Source organism: Rana temporaria, chromosome 1, assembly GCF_905171775.1.
Source record: "Rana temporaria chromosome 1, aRanTem1.1, whole genome shotgun sequence".
Classification (NCBI taxonomy): domain Eukaryota; kingdom Metazoa; phylum Chordata; class Amphibia; order Anura; family Ranidae; genus Rana; species Rana temporaria.
Window position 1 is genome coordinate 560,738,786 of NC_053489.1, and position 23,384 is coordinate 560,762,169.

The 23,384-nt window shown below is 41.6% G+C and overlaps 1 protein-coding gene across 1 annotated transcript in view; it reads left to right on the forward strand.

Annotated features, from left to right (window-relative positions):
• Positions 1 to 11,782, forward strand: part of LOC120921393 (interferon regulatory factor 2-like) — a 46,924-nt gene extending 35,142 nt beyond the window's left edge. The window contains 2 exon segments of the mRNA XM_040333985.1: positions 6,093 to 6,133; positions 9,127 to 11,782. Of these exon segments, the coding sequence (XP_040189919.1) occupies positions 6,093 to 6,133; positions 9,127 to 9,435 (350 nt within the window). The 3' untranslated portion in view covers positions 9,436 to 11,782.
• The last annotated feature ends 11,602 nt before the right edge of the window (positions 11,783 to 23,384 follow it).

Sequence of the window (23,384 nt, forward strand, 5' to 3'; positions counted from 1 at the left end):
TTTCAACTGTACACACAGTCACTGCAACCAACAAAACACAGTATGGCCGACGCGTTTCGCACTTACAGTTAGTGCTTAGTCATGGCATGACTAAGCACTAACTAAGTGCGAAACGCGTCGGCCATACTGTGTTTTGTTGGTTGCAGTGACTGTGTGTACAGTTGAAAAATAAAGACAACTTTTTTAAGTGATTTGGAGTGCGGCTATCTAGTTTTCGTTCTATTGTGCATGCAGCTATGATGCTACTGGAACAGAGGTGCCCATGCACAGTCAAATGTCATGAAGTGCAGGATTTATGGAGGTAGACTTTTTCAGGGTACTACTTGGCCACAATTTACAGTGCCTTGCGAAAGTATTCGGCCCCCTTGAACTTTGCGACATTTCAGGCTTCAAACATAAAAATATAAAACTATTTTTTTTTTGAAGAAGCAACAACAAGTGGGACACAATCATGAAGTAGAACGAAATTTATTGGATATTTCAAACTTTTTTAACAAATAAAAAACGGAAAAATTGGGCGTGCAAAATTCTTCAGCCCCTTTACTTTCAGTGCAGCAAACTCTCTCCAGAAGTTCAGTGAGGATCTCTGAATGATCCAATGTTGACCCAAATGACTAATGATAAATAGAATCCACCTGTGTGTAATCAAGTCTCTGTATAAATGCACCTGCACTGTGATAGTCTCAGAGGTCCGTTTAAAGTGCAGAGAGCATCATGAAGAACAAGGAACACACCAGGCAGGTCCGAGATACTGTTGTGGAGAAGTTTAAAGCCGGATTTTGATACAAAAAGATTTCACAAGCTTTAAACATCCCAAGGAGCACTGTGCAAGCGATAATATTGAAATGGAAGGAGTATCAGACCACTGCAAATCTATAAAGACCTGGCCGCCCCTCTAAACTTTCAGCTCATACAAGGAGAAGACTGATCAGAGATGCAGCCAAGAGGCCCATGATCACTCTGGATGAACTGCCGAGATCTACAACTGAGGTGGGAGACCCTGTCCATAGGACAACAATCAATCGTATACTGCACAAATCTGGCCTTTTATGGAAGAGTGGCAAGAAGAAAGCCATTTCTTAAAGATATCCATAAAAAGTGTCGTTTAAAGTTTGCCACAAGCCACCTGGAAACCACACCAAACATGTGGAAGAAGGTGCTCTGGTCAGATGAAACCAAAATCGAACTTTTTAGCTATAAACGTTATGTTTGGCGTAAAAGCAACACAGCTCATCACCCTGAACACACCATCCCCACCGTCAAATATGGTGGTGGCAGCATCATGGTTTGGGCCTGCTTTTCTTCAGCAGGGACAGGGAAGATGGTTAAAATTGATGGGAAGATGGATGGAGCCAAATACAGGACCATTCTGGAAGAAAACCTGATTGAGTCTGCAAAAGACCTGAGACTGGGACGGAGATTTGTCTTCCAACAAGACAATGATCCAAAACATAAAGCAAAATCTACAATGGAATGGTTCACAAATAAACATATCCAGGTGTTAGAATGGCCAAGTCAAAGTCCAGACCTGAATCCAATCAAGAATCTGTGGAATCTGTGGAAAAACTGAAAACTGCTGTTCACAAACGCTCTCCAACCAACCTCACTGAGCTCGAGCGGTTTTGCAAGGAGGAATGGGCAAAAATTTCAGTCTCTCGATGTGCAAAACTGATAGAGACATACCCTAAGCGACTTATAGCTGTAATCGCAGCAAAGTATTAACCTAAGGGGGGCTAAATAATTTTACACGCCCAATTTTTCAGTTTTTTATTTGTTAAAAAAGTTTGAAATATCCAATAAATCTCGTTCCACTTCATGATTGTGTCCCACTTGTTGATTCTTCAAAAAAAATTACAGTTTTATATCTTTATGTTTAAAGCCTGAAATGTGGCTGTGACGAGACCCTTTCTCGCCCGGTTCTGCTCTCCCGACACTCCTCTGCTTCTATTGGATCAGCTTGCAGATTGCAACGTCTGATGGTCCAGTCATCCAAGGTTCCGGGATCCAAACTACAGCTATGTGCCGTTCAGACCCATTAAGAACAAACACCAGGCAGGCTGTATGTAAGTTCAAACAGGACTCTTTTTATTTTCAAGTACACAGCACACTTTTATACAGAATTTGGAACATCCCACCCCCAACAACTGCTTTCCTATTGGTCAATTGTAAAGTATATGCAGTCTTCACTCAGGTCCTCCTTGACCATGCAAATGAGGACTTGAAATAGTCAACAGGGATTGGTCCAATAGCTTGGATAGAAAGACTTGTATATTGAGACGGAAGCCCCAGGGGGTAATCAATGTAACCCGGTCTACTTAATTACTACCTCTGAGAGGTTACATTCCTTTAGACAATAGAATGCTAATTCAATGCTCCTGACAGGAGGCTTCTGACCTTTAGAACAATACAAAGTCTTTTAGCGTAAACACATACATCTTCAAACACACACTCTAAAAGTCATTTAGTGGAGGTAATTATCTCCTAGAGACGGGTCGTCTCTGACACCCGCTCTTAACCTGCAGAACACAATAAAAGGTATTTCACAAGCTGGGTCCACTTAGCATTTCAATAGTCTGAGCTAAGCATTGAAGGGTCATTGTCTATTGACCTAGTCAGGACAACTAAACCACTTGTAATGTGTCCAGTATGTCCTGCAATGAACTGTCAGTAATGTCCCATCTTCTGATATACATGAATTAGGATTTCAAGTAGAAACATTCCAGCACTGCAAGGCAAGGTCCATGACAGTGGCAAAAGGTCACAAAGTTCAAAGGGGCCGAATACTTTCGATATCTATCTATCTATCTATCTATCTATCTATCTATCTATCTATCTATCTATCTATCTATCTATCTATCTATCTAATATTAATCTCAATCTCCATATAGCCAGTGCCTACATGTAGAGACTAATAGCAGAGTGAGCCAGATATTAGGTACTTGTAGGTAGATTCAGAAAGAGTTAGGCCGGCTTATCTACAGATAAGCCGACCTAACTCTGAATCTGCACGACCTATGTTTAAGTGTATTCTCTAACAGAGATACACTATCTTAGATTGCAATGTTTTGGCTGACCGCTAGGTGGCGCTTCCATTGCGGCCGGCGTAGATTATGTAAATGAGCTTTTACGACGATTCCCGAACGTACGCGAGCCCGCCGCAGTCGATTAACGTCTTTTCCGTAAGGCCTTAGGCGGCCTAAAGTTAGAGCTATGCTCTAGTGGCCTAGCCAATGTTAAGTATGGCCGCCGTTTCCGCCGCGAGGTTCGAATTTTTTACGTTGTTTGCGCAAGTCGTCCGCGAATCGGGAGTTACGTCGTTTACGTACACGTCGAAATCAATAGGCCCGTACGGCGTCCTTAGCCGCAATGCGCACTGGGAAATGTAGGCGCCCGGCGCATGCGCAGTAGCAAAAACGTCAAACGTGAGGTCAAGCCTCATTTCCACACGCCCCCCTCCAACCAATTTGAATTAGGCGCCCTTACGCCCGCTCGTTTGAGGCTACGCCGCCGTAGATTAGCAGGTAAGTAGATTGAGAATCACTACTAGCCTAGTTAATTTACGGCGGTGTAGCCTAAACAGGCTAGGCCGCCCTAAAGTTAGTCCAATCTCTTTGAATCTACCTAACGGTATTTAGTTTTTCTTCAGTATACAATTAAATTATGAGCACATGGTTTAGCTTTCTGTACCCTTGTGCCATGAAGAAGAGACACTAGTTTTTAAATCAGCACAAGCATATGCAGTTCTCTGTTTTTGTTTTACCTTTTATTGTTCTTGGTAGCTCAACAACAGGAAAATTACTCAACACTAAGCAATATACTGCTTATTAAGCTGTGCAAATCCTTGCTAGCCGTGTGAATGTTGGGTTCACAATTTATTATAAGAATAAAAGGCATGCTGAAACTACACCCACAAAAGATCGACACTTCATGGTTGATGACTGACAGGCATGAAAAGCTACATAATGATGCACAGAGCTGTAAACAAGCTTAATGCACACATGCATGATGGGTAACAAAGAGAAAAATGAAAAAAAAAACAGGAAAGTAATAAAATGAGTCTGTTTGATAAATCGGTGTCAAAGGTTAAGTTTCCGAGCCATCTAAATGCAGTGAGGAGGGTAACAGAATGGAGTTTGATAAAATAAAGCTAAACCTTTCCAAAGCTAGGACTTCATTTTGCTTACTGGGAGTGCTGAAAATGCATGTACATGTTCAGCAAATAATTCTTCTTTGGTTCTTCTTTGGCTCCATGGTAACTGGACTATTGTTAGTTTCTTTGTCATTTTAAACTAGAAAAATACATAGATTTTTCTTTAAAAGCAACGTGCTTGCATTCATTGTGCGCACTTTCCTGTGTTCATTTCTACTTCATGTACTTATTGTTTATACGTAGGTTTAAAACAAAAACATTGGCAGGTAAAGGATGGTATACTTTTAGCTATAAAGCAGTCTGTTGTACACTCTGCTAATCCTCATTTCAGTTTAAATTGGGTTTGAATTTATGTTTGTATCAGCCAAAGGTCATGCAGATTGGAAGCAATGGTGTAGATTTACTAAAACTGGTGCACTAAGAAACTGGTTCAGCTGTGCATGGTAGCCAGTCAGGTTCTAAGTTCAGCTTTGACAATAAAACCTGGAAGCTGATCGGTTTCCATGCAGAGCTTCACCAGATTTTGCACTCTTCAGTTTTACTAAATAACCCCCACGGTCTCCCAAATGTGAGACAAGATTACTGTTGCCTTACAGCTCATTTTTTTTTAATTATTTCCCTAGCTGCCAAAGGTAATATTGAGTAAAATCACAATGAGCCTTTCCTTTAAAATGAATAGTGTTGTTGAAAGTGCAGTTTGAAAGGTGTAGTTTGCCAAAGGAAACGTATATACAGATCCTCTATCAGGATTCTCATTGCCCTCAGAATAATTTAAGTGGTCCACATTCACCCTCATCATTGTATCATGTTGGCCCTTCAAGTGGTCCAAATCTGATGCATACAAGAACCTCTATTGAAGATATATATATATATATTTTACTAATAAGATATTTCAATATTTTATATATATATTATGCCACCAAACATTTTCACTATAGTTTTGTGTTGTATTTTGCCTTGATGTTATAGCAAAGTTGTCCCCTTGAAATGCTCAATGATTTGATTTCTTTGGTTTTATTACAAGCCTGCACTTCCATTTTAGATCTTCTTCTTCTTTTATTACGTACACTTGTTAAAGGATATGTAAAGGCTCATTTAAAAAAAAAATTAAACCTTGCCTCCTCTGTACAGTTGGTCTTGCACAGAGTGTCCCTGGTGCTCCTCCTTCTGGGGTCCTTCAGTGGCACTCCTGTCTCATCTTCTTCTCGAGTGTACCATTGGAGAGCTACTCTCCCTCGGGGCACTCATGTGGGCGTGCTCCCATGTCCTGCTGCTGCATCCATTGACACAGACAGCAGGACTCATCCCCGCTCCCCCATCTCTCATGTAATTGGATTGATAGCAGCGCAGCCATTGACTCCTGCTGCTGTAAATCTATCCAATCAGGACCGAAACATTGGCTGGAGCTAAAAGGGGGGCTCTGGGGGCCTGCTGCATCACAGGAGGTTTTTCACCTTAATGCAGTGGTCATCAACCCTGTCTTTAGGGCCCAGTAACCGGCCAAATTGTATCTATTACCTTCGGGAGATGCAGACTAGAATACTGCAATCACTGAGCAGCAAATGATATCACCTGTGTTTCAGTTATCTTACTGAGCACAGGGTTGATGACCACTGCCTTAATTTGAAAAACCTCAAGGGTTTACAACCCCTTTAACAACACTTGTTCTACAAGTTCACATGGACTTGAGCCAGTGTTTAATAAAAGTTTGTGTTGTGAAATTTTTGTTCTGCAAGAAATTTAAGCAAATAGACCTATATTCCTTTCCTGCAAGAACCATGATCCTTGCACAGTGACTGAAAGCCCTTTCCCCTCCTGGCTATGCTTGTGATGTAAAGGTAATACACTCATGTTGAGTGTTGCTTATATTTATTGACAGTATTGTAGTTTGATACACTATATTTTAATCTAATATTTTTTTTATTCATTTTGCTTTTGTTAGAGAGTGAAACCGATAGCGTGCCCAGCGATGATGAAAATGTGGTAAGTGTCATGTTTTTCCCTTTTACCCTATCTAGTGCAAGACTCGTACTGAAAATTTGAAGCTGTTAGAATAAATAAGTTTCTCCAAATTTGATATTATAGTACTATGCATAAAAACTGAGCGACCTAACGGAAAAGTACACTCAAAGTGGAAAAATATAAAAAAAAATTACAACCCTGAAGTGGAACGTAGTGTCTTCTGTCTTGGCATTTTGCGAAAATGAACTGCACTGCAAAAAACTGAAGTATTGGGCTTGGTTGGGTTTACCTGCATATCTTTTAACAGGAACACTGAATATTTCAAGTAATAACCCTGAATATTTCAAGTAATAAGGATTACCAGGAACCAGCTGACTTTCGTGACGTGTACCGCTTTCTGTTCAACAGAAGCCCATCTAATGACCACCTTCTGTTGCACAATCTCACTGGCAAACCATAATTCAATAAGCACTTGCAGCCAATGGCTGCAAGCACTGATCAGTGTATTTTGATAGTGGATGTGAGGGGTCCCCCTGTCAGAATACCATAGCACGGCAAAGATCCCCACTCATTTAAGCTACTGGTTGAACAAAAAAACGGAGTATGCATATCCAGCTTAAAGCGGAGTTCCACCCAAAAGTGGTCCAGGACTGTGCCTGTCTGCTGGTCTTCTCTCCTCTCACCCTACTCTCACAAACTTGGCTTGGAGCAGTGGGAACCCTTGGCTCCTGCTGCTGTCAATAGGACACGCAAACCCCAGCTCAGGATCAATTACACACATCTGCCCCCATAGCAAGCACTTGCTAAGGGGGCAGAAACAGAAGAGGAGGAGCCAAGATCGCTGGCAGGGGACCCCGGAAAAGAAGGTTTGTGGTTGCTCTGTGCAAAATGTGCAATACTTTTGCACAGAGCAACCCCGAACCTTCTTTTCGGGGGTCCCCCACCAGTGATCTTGGCTCCTCCTCTTTTGTTTCTGCCCCTTAGAAGTACTTGCTAGGGGGACAGATGTGTGGAATTGATCCTGAGCTGGGCTTTGCGCGTCCTATTGACAGAACCAGGAGCCAAGTGTTCCCGCTGCTCTAAGCTAAGTTTGTGAGAGCAGGGTAAGAGGAGAGAAAACCAGCAGACAGGCGCAGTCCTGGATCGATACAGGGCTCAAATTATTTTTTGGGGGGAATGCAATAAGGTAAAAAAACATTTTACTTTTGAAACCACTTTAAAAACCACTTTAAGGCTGGATTCAAAAGACAACTCTCAGAATGCAGAAGAGCAGGTGAGTAAACCATGTTTATTCTATTTTTAAAAAAATTGCCTCTACAAATATTTTGGGATCCATGCTCACCACTCCAATACATGAACTTCATGAGTGCTTCAAGGGCTTCAGAAAATCTACTTGCAATAAGCCATAAGCTTTGTAAATGCTTGTTGGACACTGTTCTTTTTCCTTAGTATATAAGCTAAAGCCCATGTTGAATGGGAAGACAGTGGTTGAAAGTAAATAAATATTGGATGAAAACATTTTCATTTATAGGATGAGCATGTATGTTTATATGTGAAAAATGCATAGAGCCACAGCTTTTTTAAGGAGGCTGGTAGGCAACCAGCTAGAATTGTGAACCTGGCAGAATAGTTTGTGATGGACCCCCGTACTCAAGATGAGTCTGTCCGCCGTAAATGCTTCCTCTGTCCGGTGCCACACAATCCAAGACCCCTTAGCTTTCCTATTCACTAGTCATAGCTCAGTGTAGGGTAAAACATCTGACAGTTTATTAGAACAAGAATACAGTCTTATATACAGTTAAAGAGGAGGTTTCCCTCCTGCTCATATTACTCTAACAATACACCTGTAACCAGAAACATAAATTAACACAAGCTAAATAACTAATCCTTTAAAGCAGCTGATGTGACTCCCTAACTACAATACACATTATCATACATATCAACACAGAACTCCTTCATACAATTGCAGGGTAAATTGGCACAAACAACAATGAATGAAAGACTCTTGTCGTTTGCCCTGCTGTGTACCGCCTGATGTGACTTACTGTGTGCCCTGTGATGTGCTCTACTGTGGTGATGTGCTGTGTACTCCCTTATGTTCCCTACTGTGTGCCCTGTTAGGTGACCTACTGTGTGCCCTGTGCTGTGCCTTGCTGTGTACTTCCTGATGTGCCCTGTGCTTTGTTGTGTACCCCCTGATGTACCCTACTGTGTGCCCCATGCCCTGTGATGTGTCCATTGCCCTGCTATGTGCCCCATGCCCTGCTGTGTACCGCCTGATGTGACTTACTGTGTGCCCCATGCCCTGTGATGTGCTGTGTATCGCCTAAGAGGTCCCTGGGTAGAAGGAGAAAGTGGGACAGGAAGTCCCTCTCCTCCTGAAGCCCCCACTCCCCCCCCAAAAAATGACATGCCTGTTTTAGGTTGAACTCCGCTTTAATAACACAGGCAATTGAGCCAAGGAGTGGTGTTAGTCAATACACCTGCAGAGTGACCATGTATTTTACAGTGTCCAGCAGTTCAAGGTGAAATTTGCACACACAAGAGAATTATTCATTTAAGCAACTTGTTCCTTTTTGGGTGCTTTGAATTTTCCTTTTTGGATGCTCTCTATGATGTTTCAGGGCTTGCACTGAAAGAACATTCTGCAATGCAGTAGTGTAAACTGCCCTCATAGGGAACAAGGCTTTATGACTTGACCTCTGGTGGGAATGCACCTGATGCGAACAAACCCTAAGTCGGGCAAAGCAAGCCAAAAGGCATGGAGCCCGTGATCTGTACTCTGGTAATCTTTTGTCATGTATTATGCCCTTTAAAAAACAAAAAAAAAACAGACTGTATGCATATAGTGAAAAACATAAAACAGCGTTTTGAAAACGCATAAGCATTTAAAATATTACTTTAAAAGAAGATTTACCCTAAGGCATTTTAGTTTCCAATTTAATGCCATCTGATAATGCATTGTAATAGGGAAAATAACACTGCCTCATATAGTTCTTCTTTTTTGATTCCAGAGCCGATTGCAAAATCAAAGGAACAGTGAAAACAGAGAGTGTGTACGGACTACCAGCCCAAGAGCACTCTATAACCTCCCGGGCATGCAGACCTTTGTAACGTCTAACAAGCCGGATCTCCAAGTTACAATAAAGGAGGAGAAGTTCCCCATGCCCTATAATAGCAACTGGCCCATATTTCCAGAACCAAACCCCATTTTACAGACAGCCAGTTCTTCAACACTTATCACCCGGAAAGACCATGAAACCAGAGCCACAGTTATTAAGAAAACATCAGATATCACTCAGTCGAGCCTTAAGACTTTTTAGAAGGACTTGTTCATATATTTTTATTTTTATTTTCCGGGAGAGAAGAAAGAAAAGGAATTTTGTCATCTTATTAAATTATCATTTTCTGCCCTTAACATGCCGTTTTGATTTAATCAAATCAGTCAGTGTAGAAAGCTGCCGTGGATACTGACGAAGATTTTTCTCAGGATTAAGGTCTACCAAAAAAAAGGTCTGCAAGATGAGTGTAGAACAGGACCAATACAGATTCAAGTCAACACAGGCCTTAGCGTGGACTGGGAAGTGCGATATGGCAGGAGTATCATTCTTGTTCCTTAAAAGAAAAAATATTAAAAAGTTCTATATTGTAAATATGTATATTTTATATTACAGTTGTAGCCCATTTGCAATCTGCTTGTGCACCTTACAAAATCAGCACTTAACAGAAGGCAAGTGGCCATTTATTGTACTCCTTTACATTTTTTTGGGGGGCCACAATTTACACAGCCTTATGTTGGGTATACCCAAGCTTGGCTTGTATTCAGTATAACAAGATTTCGGTATATTTGCATGTTCTCCAAAAGATACAAGAGCACCCTACAGACACAAAGGTCTGTTCATGATGACAGCTATGACTTGGCAGAAAGATTGCACATCTTATGTACTTTTTTATTATTATTATTATTATTATGGTGGCTATAAACTGCTCCCAGGCACTGTGAAATCTGCCGATTTGCGCAACAATTTTCTTCCCCAACCCAGTCAGACTGTCGATTGTCAAACATTTTTTTTTTTTCAAAGCATGTACAGTTAAAGGGACATTCCTTTTTCTCTGAGGAAAAGGCAGGGCTCCACATTGATGCATAGCAATTTCAACATATTTGGAAACCCTATCAGGCAGTAATTTAAAATAGCTTGTTGTAAATGACTGAGCAGACATAGGGGTAAAATAAGGAACTTTACTGTGTGCCCTAAAAGCACACAATTTTGACTTGATAATTTATTAACCTAATGAAAAATGTTTTTGAGATGTTTGAAAGATTTCCCTAATTCTAATATGTTTTTCTTTACAGTTAAAGATAATTGTAAGAGGGACTACAATGTTTTCTGTACGGGAAAAAAAAATATTCGCTCTTCTACAAATGCCTTAGTTGGTGATCATCAAAAAAAAAAAACTCCAGGCAGTTTTGTAGAAAATGCATTTCTCTTAACACATAGGTATTTTGCTTAATGCAAAACTGATATAACTTTAATCAAGGAGTAGCTGATTGGCAACAAAAAATAGGCAGTCAATTGCCACTACACCTGCATTAAAAAGTTTTAGTTGGAATCTTGCCTTGAAAGTTAATTTGCTTTCCAAAGTATACATAGTGCTGGCCATACACAGATCTTTTACTAATAATGCTAGAACATTTCCAGCAACAAAGATTTATACTTAAACAATAATATGTTTAAAAGCATAATTCTTTGTATTCAAATGCTTGCACAATTAAAACATTATTTAATTTGCAGCGTGCTCAAACAGAATTTGTCCATCATGAGTGAATATTTCTCTGACCAACGCTATAGAATTATCAATTTTTAACATCCATGATACTTGGATGAGACATGCAAATTCCAAATCTTCTTTGGTTTGGTTAAAAAATTGCATAATATATGACTGTGTCTGCCTTAGACTGGGTTTCCTCACCCACTTTCAGCTGCTGTTGGAATCTTATACTATAAAATAAATTTAAATGTAACATGGAGCTTGGGACCTCCTCCTAGCAGCTGTAGCCAATGTGCAGACCTGCAAATAAAGAGCTTTTTGCCACTAGTCTCCAAAGAATGGATACAAAACAGTTGGGCGGTTTAATTCTCCAGCATCTATATTAGACTGAAACACTCATTTAGAGAGTACCAGCCCTTTAAGGCAATGGCCTGCTACAACAGTAAAGGTTCTGTTCCGAGTAAAATATAAATAGTTCTATTAATGATTGTAATTTATTAAAAGAGCCTTTTTTTACTAACCTGCTCAAACCAAGGTACAATAGATCTCTACAATTTAGATCTATTCAGAGTTTTATATCTTCTTGAGCATTTTAAAATAATTATTATGCAAATTATTAAATAAAGATATTACTAATCTCTCCCAAAGAAAGCTTTGTTTATGTTTTATACAGGGGATATTTTATTTGCGGTAAAATCTAAAATGAATATAATTTTTTTCTATCTTTTTATACAACAGATTTATTTTATGATTCAGTTTCCTGTTTGTTAGCGGAAAGAATGTTAACTACAACAGCGCAGTTTTCTCATTTTTGTTATTAACATGGAACTGATATATCTGTCTAATGTAGAAAGAAAAATTATCCTGTGGATTGATAAATAAATATTAATTGCAGTTTTATTTGCTAAAAAAAACATGTTGACATTTCTATTTGTCTCCAGATGTGAGTGGTGTCGGTCATTTGTGTTTACATAAGTAAAAAAGAGCAAGGGGGGCGGGACTTTAAATGAAGCACATGGTTGCAATGAGGAGAATTGGTGGACGTAGAAAAAGTTTAATCGGTTCATATACACACATGTACATATATACATATATATACACACACACACACACACACACATACATACATACATACATACATACATACATACATACATAATTAGCTGATGTCAGTTTGGAAAGGATTCAACATGGGTAAAACATGGTATTGCATATTAGAATTCCACAATCCACCATATTGGCAGTTTTTTTATGCAGTGTGTTTCATTTATCTTTTTATCATGATTGATCCAGAGAGGCCACAGGTCATGCAGGCAATACAATGCTATTTACGTATGTACCCATATGAATTGGATGTGTTGTGGAATTTTATTACGTGGTATCATGTTTTTACCCGTGTTTTTGTCATGTTGAATCCTTTCCAAACTGACATCAAGCTAATTATGTGTGTGTTTGTGTATGTATGTGTGTGTGTGTGTATGTATATATGTGTGTGTGTGTATGTATGTATGTATATGTATGTATATGTATATATATATATATATATACCGTATATACTCGAGTATAAGCCGAGGTACCTAATTTTACCCCCAAAAAATGGGAAAACCTATTAACTCGAGTATAAGCCTAGAGTGAGAATGCAGCAGCTACTGTAAGCGGAAAAGAGGGTCAACAATGCCCATTTGCACGTCTCACTGTGCCCAACCTCACTTTGCCCATTGCAGCCTTCCTGTGCCCGTGTCAGTGTACCTGAAAATCTTGACAGGCTGCGGGTGTCTTAATTCATTGTTTAAAAGTTGAGGTCTCCTCCTAGTCCCGTTCTATGATAGGCGTTTCCCAGCAGCCTATCACGGACGTCTTCTCATCCTCGGACTCAGTTTCCCAGCAGATACTGTGTTCAGTGTCCCGCCAATCATGGACGTCTTTTCATCCTCGGACAAGAGAACGTCTGTGATGGGTGAAAACACTGAACCGTGCCTGCTAGGAAACTCCTATCATGGAAGGGACCGGGGGAAGCTACGACTTTTAAAAAATGGACGCTCACAGCCCTTCAGGTACACTGACTCGAGTATAAGCCGAGGGGTGTATTTTCATCCCTTAAAAAAGGGCTGAAAAACTTGGCTTGTACTCGAGTATATACGGTGTGTGTGTGTGTGTGTGTGTCTATAATATGTATATAAACAGATTTAAAATTTGTATACGCCCACCAATTTACCGCATTGCAACCATGTGCTTTATTTAAGGTCCCGCCCCTTTGCTCCGTTTTTACATTGATAAGGATGGATATATATATGGCCTTACCAGGCCATAATTTCAATTTAAAGTCCCAAACACTCTTTTTTTCCCTATATGTTCACATAAGAGAAAATATTATTTAATTGACCCCAGTGCTTGAGCTGGTGATGGTCATCCGAAAAGACAGAAGTTGCACAGAACTAAGCTTAAAATATGGTATACAGTCAAACTATCTTGGTAGCCCAAGTATGGATACAGAGCTAAAATAAATAAAGATTGCATACTAAACAGGTTTATACCATAGAGAATAAAACTTGTGAATGTCTATAAACCAAACCTTTTTAGATGCATATTTCTAGAGCAGAATAGTTTAACAGGCCAAGGATTGCCAATGACACCAATATCCTGTTATACTAATCAAAAAATAGAAGGAAACAAGGTGGACTTTTGAGGTGCCAATAGTAGGCCGACAATATGACATTTTTATTATTACGACAACAGTAAAATCACATAAATAATTAAAACCATAATACATACAGTATCCCACAAAAGTGAGTACACGCCTCACATTTTTGAAAATATTTTATTATAGATTTTCGTGTTAGAACAGTGAAGAAATTACTGCTACAATGTAAAGTAGTGAGTGTACAGCTTGTATAACTGTACATTTGCTGTCCCCTCAAAATAACTCGACGCACAGCTATTAATGTTTAAACTGCTGGTAACAAAAGTGAGTAAACCCCTAAGTGAATATGTCCAAATTGGGCCCAAATTGTCAATATTTTGTGTGGCAACCATTTATTTACCAGCACTGCCTTAACCCTCTTTCACCAGAGTTCACCAGAGCTTCACAGGTTGCCACTGGAGTCCTCTTCCACTCCTCCACGACGACATCACAGAGCTGGTGTATGTTGGGGACCTTGTGCTCCTCCACCTTCCATTGAAGGATGCCCTACAGATGCTCAATAGGGTTTAGGTCTGGAGACATGCTTGGCCAGTCCATCTTCTTTGCCCTCGGCTTCTTTAGCAAGGCAGTGGTCGTCTTGCAGGTGTGTTTGGGGTCATTATCATGTTGGAATACTGCCCTTCGGCCCAGTGTCTGAAGGGAGGGGATGCTCTTCTTCAGTATTGACAGTACATGTTGGCATTCATAGTTCCCTCAATGAATTGTAGCTCCCCAGTGCCGGCAGTACTCATGCAGCCCCAGACCATGACACTCCCACCACCTGACTGTAGGCAAGACACACCTGTCTGTGTACTCCTCACCTGGTTGCCGCCACACATGCTTGACACCATCTGAACCAAAAAAGTTTATCTTGGTCTCATCAGACCACAGGTTCCAGTTTGCGGGCTTTCTTGTGCATCATCTTTAGAAGAGGTCTCCTTCTGGGACGACTGCTATGCAGACCAATTTAATGCAGTGTCTGGTGGTGGTCTAAGCACTGACAGGCTGACCCCCCACCCCTTCAACCTCTGCAGCAATGCTGGCAGCACTCGTATGTCTACTTCCCAAAGACAACCTCTGGATATGATGCTAAGCACATGCACTCAACTTCTTTGGTGGCCCATGGTGAGGCCTGTTCTGAGTGGAACCAGTCTTGTTAAACCGTTGTATGGTCTTGGCCACTGTGCTGCAGCTCAGTTTTAGGGTCTTGGCAATCTTTTTATAGCCTAGGCCATCTTTATGTAGAGCAACAATTCTTTTTTTCAGATCCTCAAAGTTCTTTGACATGAGGTGCCATGTTGAACTTCCAGTGACCAGTAAGTATGAAAGCGTGAGAGCCAGTGGCGGCTGGTGCTCAAAATTTTTGAGGGAGCGCAAACGAAAAAAAAAACACAATTGCAGCCTCACTGTGCCCATCAAATGCAGCCACTGTGCCCATCAATTGTCACCACTGTGCCATGCCATCAAACGCAGCCACTGTGCCATCAATTGTCACCACTGTGCCATGCCATCAAATGCAGTCACTGTGCCCTTTATTTGTCGCCACTGTGCCCATTGATGCCACTGTGCCCATTGATGCCACTGTTTAAAGCTTGGGAAATCTTTTTGTATCCAAATCCAGCTTTAAACTTCTCCACAACAGTATCTCGGACCTGCCTGGTGTGTTCCTTGTTCTTCATGATGCTCTCTGCTCTTTAAACGGACCTCTGAGACTATCACAGTGCAGGTGCATTTATACGGAGACTTGATTACACACAGGTGGATTCTATTTATCATCATTAGTCATTTAGGTAAACATTGGATCATTCAGAGATCCTCACTGAACTTCTGGAGAGAGTTTGCTGCACTGAAAGTAAAGGGGCTGAATAATTTTGCACGCCCAATTTTTCAGTTTTTTATTTGTTAGAAAAGTTTGAAATATCCAATAAATTTCGTTCCACTTCATGATTGTGTCCCACTTGTTGATTCTTCAAAAAAAATTACAGTTTTATATCTTTATGTTTGAAGCCTGAAATGTGGCAAAAGGTCGCAAAGTTCAAGGGGGCCGAATACTTTCGCAAGGCACTGTAGATACACACAGACTAAAGTGGATGTTTATGTGGGTTTAGTTACTCGCTCCTTTTATCAACATTAGTGTGGTCACACATCACAATATATTTTTTATTAAATTATTCAGATTAAAATAGAATTATCACCATTACATTATAAGGCCCTGGAGCACCAGGACAATGGAAACGCCTAAAAGAGAGATTATAGGATTGTCTTGGGTCACATCTGTTTATTATATACAAATTTGTTTGGATGGATTAGTTTAGCATACACCTGGGCACAGCGCTGTCCTTCTTTCACTTTTTTCATGTTGAGATTTCTCAATCAGACAGCAGCAGGTCAGGTTTAATTAATTAATATCACTGTACTGCGGTCTAACTCTGTTCCTTACATATACACTAGTGTGCATAAGAAACCTCCCTCAGATACCTTCTATAGCGTTATAGACACTAAAACATGTCTCAACAACAGGCAATTAAATTCTTGATGCACAATTGTAGATGGAGTGTCTTCCATAGGTAGGCAATCTGTCAATGTGTTTCGCAGGAACACCCAGCTTATTCAAGAAGGTGAGAGGAGCTAGAATAATTGGAACACCTAACCGTTCAATGTACAAGGTGAGCCTATTTCTATTATGGATTATAATTATTGTTATATGTATATATTGTTTTGTACTATGAACTGTGTAATATTTCAATTAATCTTGCTCCCCTCACTTCCTGAAGAAGCAAGGTGTTTCCGTGAAATGCCTTGAGAGATTACCTACCCATGGAAGACACCCCATCTACAATTGTGTATCAAGAATTAACTGTTGACATGTTTTGGTGTTTGTAACCTTATGGGAGGTATCTGAACGATATTTCGTCATGTTTTAATTATGTGATTTTACTGTTGTAATAAAATAAGTAAGAATTTTATATTGTCTGTCTGATTGGCACCCCAAAGTCCACCTGGTTTCCTTCTATTTTTTGATTTCTAGAGCAGAATGTGCTTAGAATTCCATGTATTTTAACTGTGTGCTCTACATACTTGTATGGGTCACTGGCTGGGAAAGCATACCAAGAATCGGCATGGGAATCAAGAAACTAGTATTTTAAAAATGCAAGGTCACCAATGGTAGTCCACTTCGTTCTTTAAGACGCGCAGTGCGCTAAATTATTTTCCAGGTATTCATGTAGTATATAGCTCGGGGTCATGCTTTGATAAAGGAGTCAATAACAAGAACAGAGTTAAAGATTCTTTGAAGTCCTGCTTACAAACGGTAATCTATTTTGTCATTACAAAATTAATATACTGTGTGTGTGTGTGTGTGTGTGTGTGTGTGTGTATGTGTGTGTATATATATATATATATATATATATATATATATATATATATATATATATATATATATATATATATATATATATATATATACATACACACACACACAGTATGTGAAAAAAATTATACATACACATATATACACAGTTGTGCTCATATGTTTACATATCCTGGCAGAATTTATGATTTCTTGGCCATTTTTCCAGAGAATGTGAATGATGACACAAAAACTTTTCTTTCACTTGTGGTTAGTGATCGCAACAGTAACTACCCAAATGGCCCTCTTTAACATCAATGACCGCTTGAAGTCTTTTGTGGTATTTGTGGATGAGGCTCTTTATCTTCTCAGATGGCAAAGCTGCCCATTCCCTTTGGCAAAAAGCCTCCAGTCCAGTTCCTGTCAATTCTTGGGCTGTTTTGTATGAACTGCACATTTTGAGATCTCCCCAGAGTGGCTCAATGATATTGAGGTCAAGAGACTGAGATGGCCACTCCAGAACCTTCACTTTATTCTGCTGTAGCCAATGACAGGTCGACTTGGCCTTGTGTTTTGGATCATTGTCATGTCGGAATGTCCAAGTACGTCCCATGAGCAGCTTCCTGGCTGATGAATGCAAATGTTCCTCCAGTATTTTTTAATTAACATACTGCATTCATCTTGCCACCAATTTTGACCAAATTTCCTGTGCCTTTTGTAGCTTACACATCCCCAAAATATCAGCGGTCCACCTTTGTGTTTCACAGTAGGAATGGTTGACTCCTCTCCAAATTAAGCATTTATGGTTGTGGCCTAAAAAGCTAAATTTTGGTCTCATCACTCCAAATTACTTTGTGCAAGAAGGGTTGAGTCTTGTCTCTGTGTTTGGTGTATTGTAAGTGGGATACTTTGTGGCATTTGCGTAGTAATGGCTTTCTTCTAGCGACTCGACCATACAGGCACACCACATGTTTTCAGAGAGTCCTGTATTTCACCTTAAGTTATTTGTGAGCTTTTCTTTGCATCCCGAACAATATTCCTGGCAGTTGTGGCTGAAATTTTAGTTGGTCTACCTGACCATGCTTTGGTTTTAACAGAACCCCTAATTTTCCACTTCTTGATTAGAGTTTGAACACTGCTGATTGGCATTCTCAATTCCTTGGATATCTTTTAATATCCCTTTCCTGTTTTATCCTTTGACAATTCTTTTGCTTTCCTCATGACTCAAAATCCAGAAACATCAGTGCAGCACTGGATGAAAGGTGCAAGGGTCTGTCAGGAGTGCAGAATCTCATTGACTTTTTATACACACACACTAATTACAAGCAACCAGATCGCAGGTGAGGATGGATACCTTTAATAGCCATTCAAACCCCTTTGTGTCAACTTGTGTGCATGTTGTCAGGCCAAAATCACCAGGGTATGTAAACTTTTGATCAGGGTCATTTGGGTAGTTTCTGTTGTGATTAAGACTTAAAAAATAAACACAGTTGATTGATGATAATAATAAATGGCTTCAGTCAAACACTAACCATGAGTGAAATTTTTTTTTGTGTTATTAATTTTCCTTGAAAAATGGCCAAGAAATCATTCTGCCAGGGTATGTAAACTTATGAGCACAGCTGTGTGTGTGTGCGAGATTTTTATATATATATATATATATATATATATATATACATACATATACACGTGTGTGTGTGTATGTATGTATGTATAAATTCAATTATCTCTAACCGTGAACTGTAGTTCTAACAAAGATGAAAACCGCGCTAATGAGTAGATATGTCAACTCAGAAAAAAAGCACTGGTGGACCCAGATAGCACAAGAGGTGATCAGAACCTGAGTGTAAGTGCACCAAAAACAGCTCAAGTAAAAGATGCCTCAAAAATGGCTAGTATTACCCTCAAGGGGTGCAAACCTGCCACGGCAAAGAGAAGACTCTGCATATGCACCATCAGTTCCTCCAGATATTGTATGGGTGATAAACGTCTCAGCAAGATAACATGAAAGAAAAATCAACAAGCAAATGATAGTGCAGTGATGTCTTAATGTAATCAAGTGATAGCAGGTAAAACAGAAACCATAAGTGTATGCCTGTACAATATATCACTGAAAATGTAGCAAAAATAAACAGAAAGGGTTCACCGCTGTCACCGCTGATGTCAGACACCTCCTGGAGCCGCACGCGCTCTGTGCAGTTGTTACTGTATCAGGTGCTGGGCTGCGATTGGAGATCTCCACACATCCATTAATTTACTATTTTATTTTTACATTAAAGCGTTATTAACCACCTAAGCCCAGAGCCTCTTTGAGATTTGGTGTTTACAAGTTAAAAACATTTCTTTGCTAGAAAATTACTTGGAACCCCCAAACATTATATATATTTTTTCTGACACCCTAGAGAATAAAATGGCAGTCGTTGCAATACTTTTTGTAACACTGTATTTGTGCAGCGGTCTTACAAGTGCACTTTTTTGGGAAAAAATTGACCGTTTTGAATAAGTTATCCCAATTTTCTTATAATGTGAAAGATAATGTTGCGCCGAGTAAACTAATACCCAACATGTCACGCTTCAAAATTGCGCCCGCTCGTGGAATGGCAACAAACTTTTATTCTTTAAAATCTCCAGGTTGCATGTTTTGAGTAAGGCCCCTTTCAGACTGGGGCGGGAGCTGCGGTGGCGGTATAACGCCGCTAAAAATAGTGGCGCTATACCGCCGGAATTGCCGCGGGTATCAGCCGCTAGCGGTGCGGTATTAACCCCCGCTAGCGGCCGATAAAGAGTTAATATCGCCCGCAATGCGCCTCTATAGAGGCGCATTGCGGGCGGTATTGCCGCGGTTCCCATTGTTTTCAATGGGAAGGAGCGGTGAAGGAGCGGTATACATGCCGCTCCTCTCACCGCTCCAAAGATGCTGCTGACAGGAGATTTTTTTGTCTCCCGCCAGCGCATCGCCTCAGTGTGAAAGCCCTCGGGCTTTCACATTGAGTCTGCAGTGCAGGAGTTTTTCAGGCGGGATAGCAGCGCTATTTTTAGCGCTTTACCGCCTGAAAAACTCCTCAATGTGAAAGGGGCCTTACAGAAGAGATCTAGGGCTAGAATTATTGCTCTCACGATCACGGCGATACCTCACGTGTGGTTTGAACACTGTTTTTATATGAGGGCACTTCTCACGTATTCGCTTCTGCACGCAAGCTTGGCAGGATGGGGCACTTAAAAGTTTTACTCTGTTCTTTTTAAAAAAAAATTGTGTCACTTTTATTCCTATTACAAGGAATGTAAACATCCCTTGTAATAGAAAAAAACATGACAGGTCCTCTTGAATATGAGATATGGGATCAAAAAGACCTCAGATCTCATATTTACACTAAAATGCAATAAAAAAACATGTAGTTTAAAAAATAAAAAAAATAAAAAATATTGCTTTAAGAGCTATGGGCGGAAATTACGTTTTGACGTCCCCTCACTCGTCTCCACACCTAACAGGAGAAAGGACCCGATCGCTTCCGCCGCTGCCGGCGGCTCGGGTGTAGGGCACCAAAGCGGCGGGAGCTGGGGACCCTTCTCCCGCCACCGATAAAAGTGATCTTGCAGTCAGTGACGGCCCAAGACATTGTTCTGCCTGGTACCAAGAATGAAATGCCCCCCCCCCCCAAAAAAATGCCCACCAAAATGCCCCCACATTCATTATTTTATATCAGGATAACTAAAGTGGACCTGTCATGGCTCTGTAGCGCCCCCTTACTTTCAGTAAAGGCACTACGCTAAAGTTAGTGGGGAATGAGATAGATCATTTGCTCTCATTCCTAATTGTGTTAAATGTATCTGTCGCCAAATATGCATTGTTCTGTGGGTCAGACTGCGTTCCAGGGATGCAGTACCATCTCTGGCCTGCAGGTGGCACCAGAGAGGTCCAGGCGGAGCCGCTTCTTCCCAGCAGCCAATGGGAGGAGTTGAGCCTTGCTGTGCATGCTGGGAGGGAGTATTTGTGGTGGAAGCCGTTCTTGGTTCTTTGCGGGCTCCTGGTTCCAGGTGCGGCACCCACCTTTAGGGTGTGCGCACATTGCGGGCCCCACCACTATGGCCTACTTGGCCTGGGGTCGCACGCAACGCGGAGTTCCAGACTCTGGACCCTCCTGGCCTGGAGCAACTGATGCCACAAAAGGGCCCCAGTGACTGACTGGGTCCCCCTTCTACTGAGGAGATCCCAGGCTGTATGCCGTGCGGTGGGGGATCGGCTCAAGGAGAACCCGGAGGCAGGTTGTCTGAGAGACTTGAATGAACCACCGGGGATCTGGTGACCAGGACATTGACAGGTACACTTCCACTGTCAACCAGTGACCCTAGCGCACATTTACTGGGAGGATAAGCTCAACTATTTAGCTCATCCAAGTTCTAGGCCTGTGGCAGAGGCCCCATCAGAGCCAGGTCTGTGGCAGAGACCTGCTCCTCCCAGCATCCTTAAAGTGACACTTCGGCTGCCAGGCTCGTGGCAGGAGTCTGTCCGGGGGCACTTCACCCACTCTGGCTGGAGTGGCAATGAACTGTAACTCCTACTACTGAGAGCAGGATTGCTTTCCTCTTATCCAGGCCTGATACTGCAAGGTTCTCTTACTTCATCAACCTTTTCTGTCCTACCTCATGTTAATGTTGGTCGTGTTGGGCCGAGAAATAAAGCCTTCAGAAAACCTTATCCGCTGATTGGACATTCGTTTACTGCTCTACTCACTACCATCACCCCTAGACAACGATTAGAGGTAACTTAATACGCCGATCCCAAATCAACCAGCGGCTCCTGAGGGGGTAGCGCTACAGCTCTATACATGTATATAGAAGTATAAAGAGGACCTGTCATGGCCACACAGAGGCCCCCCTTACATCAGAGCCTGCACAGAGGCCCCCCTTACATCAGAGCCTGCACAGAGGCCCCCTATTATACATCAGAGCCTGCACAGAGGCCCCCTATTATACAGAGGTTGCACGGAGGCCCCCTATTACTTTAGAGGTTGCACGGAGGCCCCCCATTACATCAGAGGTTGCACGGAGGCCCCCCCAATTACATCAGAGGTTGCACGGAGGCACCCCCATTACATCAGAGGTTGCACGGAGGCCCCCCATTACATCAGAGGTTGCACGGAGGCCCCCCCCATTACATCAGAGGTTGCACGGAGGCCCCCCTATTACTTTAGAGGTTGCACGGAGGCCCCCCTATTACATCAGAGGTTGCACGGAGGCCTCCCCATTACATCAGAGGTTGCACGGAGGCCCCCCAATTACATCAGAGGTTGCACGGAGGCCCCCCCATTACATCAGAGGTTGCACGGAGGCCCCCCATTACATCAGAGGTTGCACAGAGGCCCCCCTTACATCAGATGCTTGAGCAGACACATATCTCCTCTCCCTCACCTCCTCTGCACCGCACAGTGAGAAGCGAGAGGGGGGGGGGGAAGCTTGGTGCTAGGCTACTAGCTAAAGTCCAGCAGTTCCAGCTATATGGGTACACAGTGACACAGCTCCCCTCCTCTGCCCCGCGGAATGAGAAGCGGGGGGGGGATTGAAGCTTGGTGCTAGCGATGTCCAGCGGTCCCAGCTGCATGGCCAGACTCATCTCTCCTCTCCCCTCCTCTACACCGCAGATTGAGAGGGGGGGGGGGGTGCTAGCGAACAGCCCAAAGCAGACAGCCCAAAGACTGAAGAAGAGCATACCGGGTTATGGTAACTAGCTGCTGCCATAACAACGCTATCCCTCTTCAAATACCGACGTAAAATGAGGGCGGGCAGGCTGTAAGTGGTTAAACCTGAAACCAAAAATGCAATATATTGCAGCGATATTGGATGTGGTAGCTGCATGTTTTTTTTTTTTATAATCAAAATGTTTTATTATTATTGACAACAACATTCCATACAACATTATACTTTCTTATGTTCCATCATTTACATAAGAAACAATGATACATTGCAGGAAAAAAAAACCTAGACAGAATTGTCTTTACCAAAAGCATTATCGATTATTCTACCCCCCCCCCCAAAACAAACAAACAAACAAACAAAAAAAATTTAAAGTAAAAAAAGGGATAAATTAAGATTCACCTCCCCTCCTCCACATCTCCCCTAACTACTGTGGAGTATATCCGTTCTAACCCTACACACTATACCCCGAGAGAAAAGAAAAAAGGCAAGAGAGAGGGAGAGAAAAAGTGAAAGAAACCTCCACCATCCTATTATCAAAGAGGCCTCTAGTGGCCATTGTGTCTGATCTTTTTGTGTAAAAAGAGGAGAGAAAAAAAAAAAGGACCTCCCATCCTTCTTCCACGGAGGCCACTAATGGCCATTGTGTCTAATCTTTTTATGTGAAAAAAATGCCGACTCAGGTCCGTCTGGAGCTCGTTTCCGAAATCACAGCAGGGAGCTTGGGAGGAGACGTCCTCACTCTCCCACGCTCACACCCATCTGAAGCGGCTAGTCAGTGG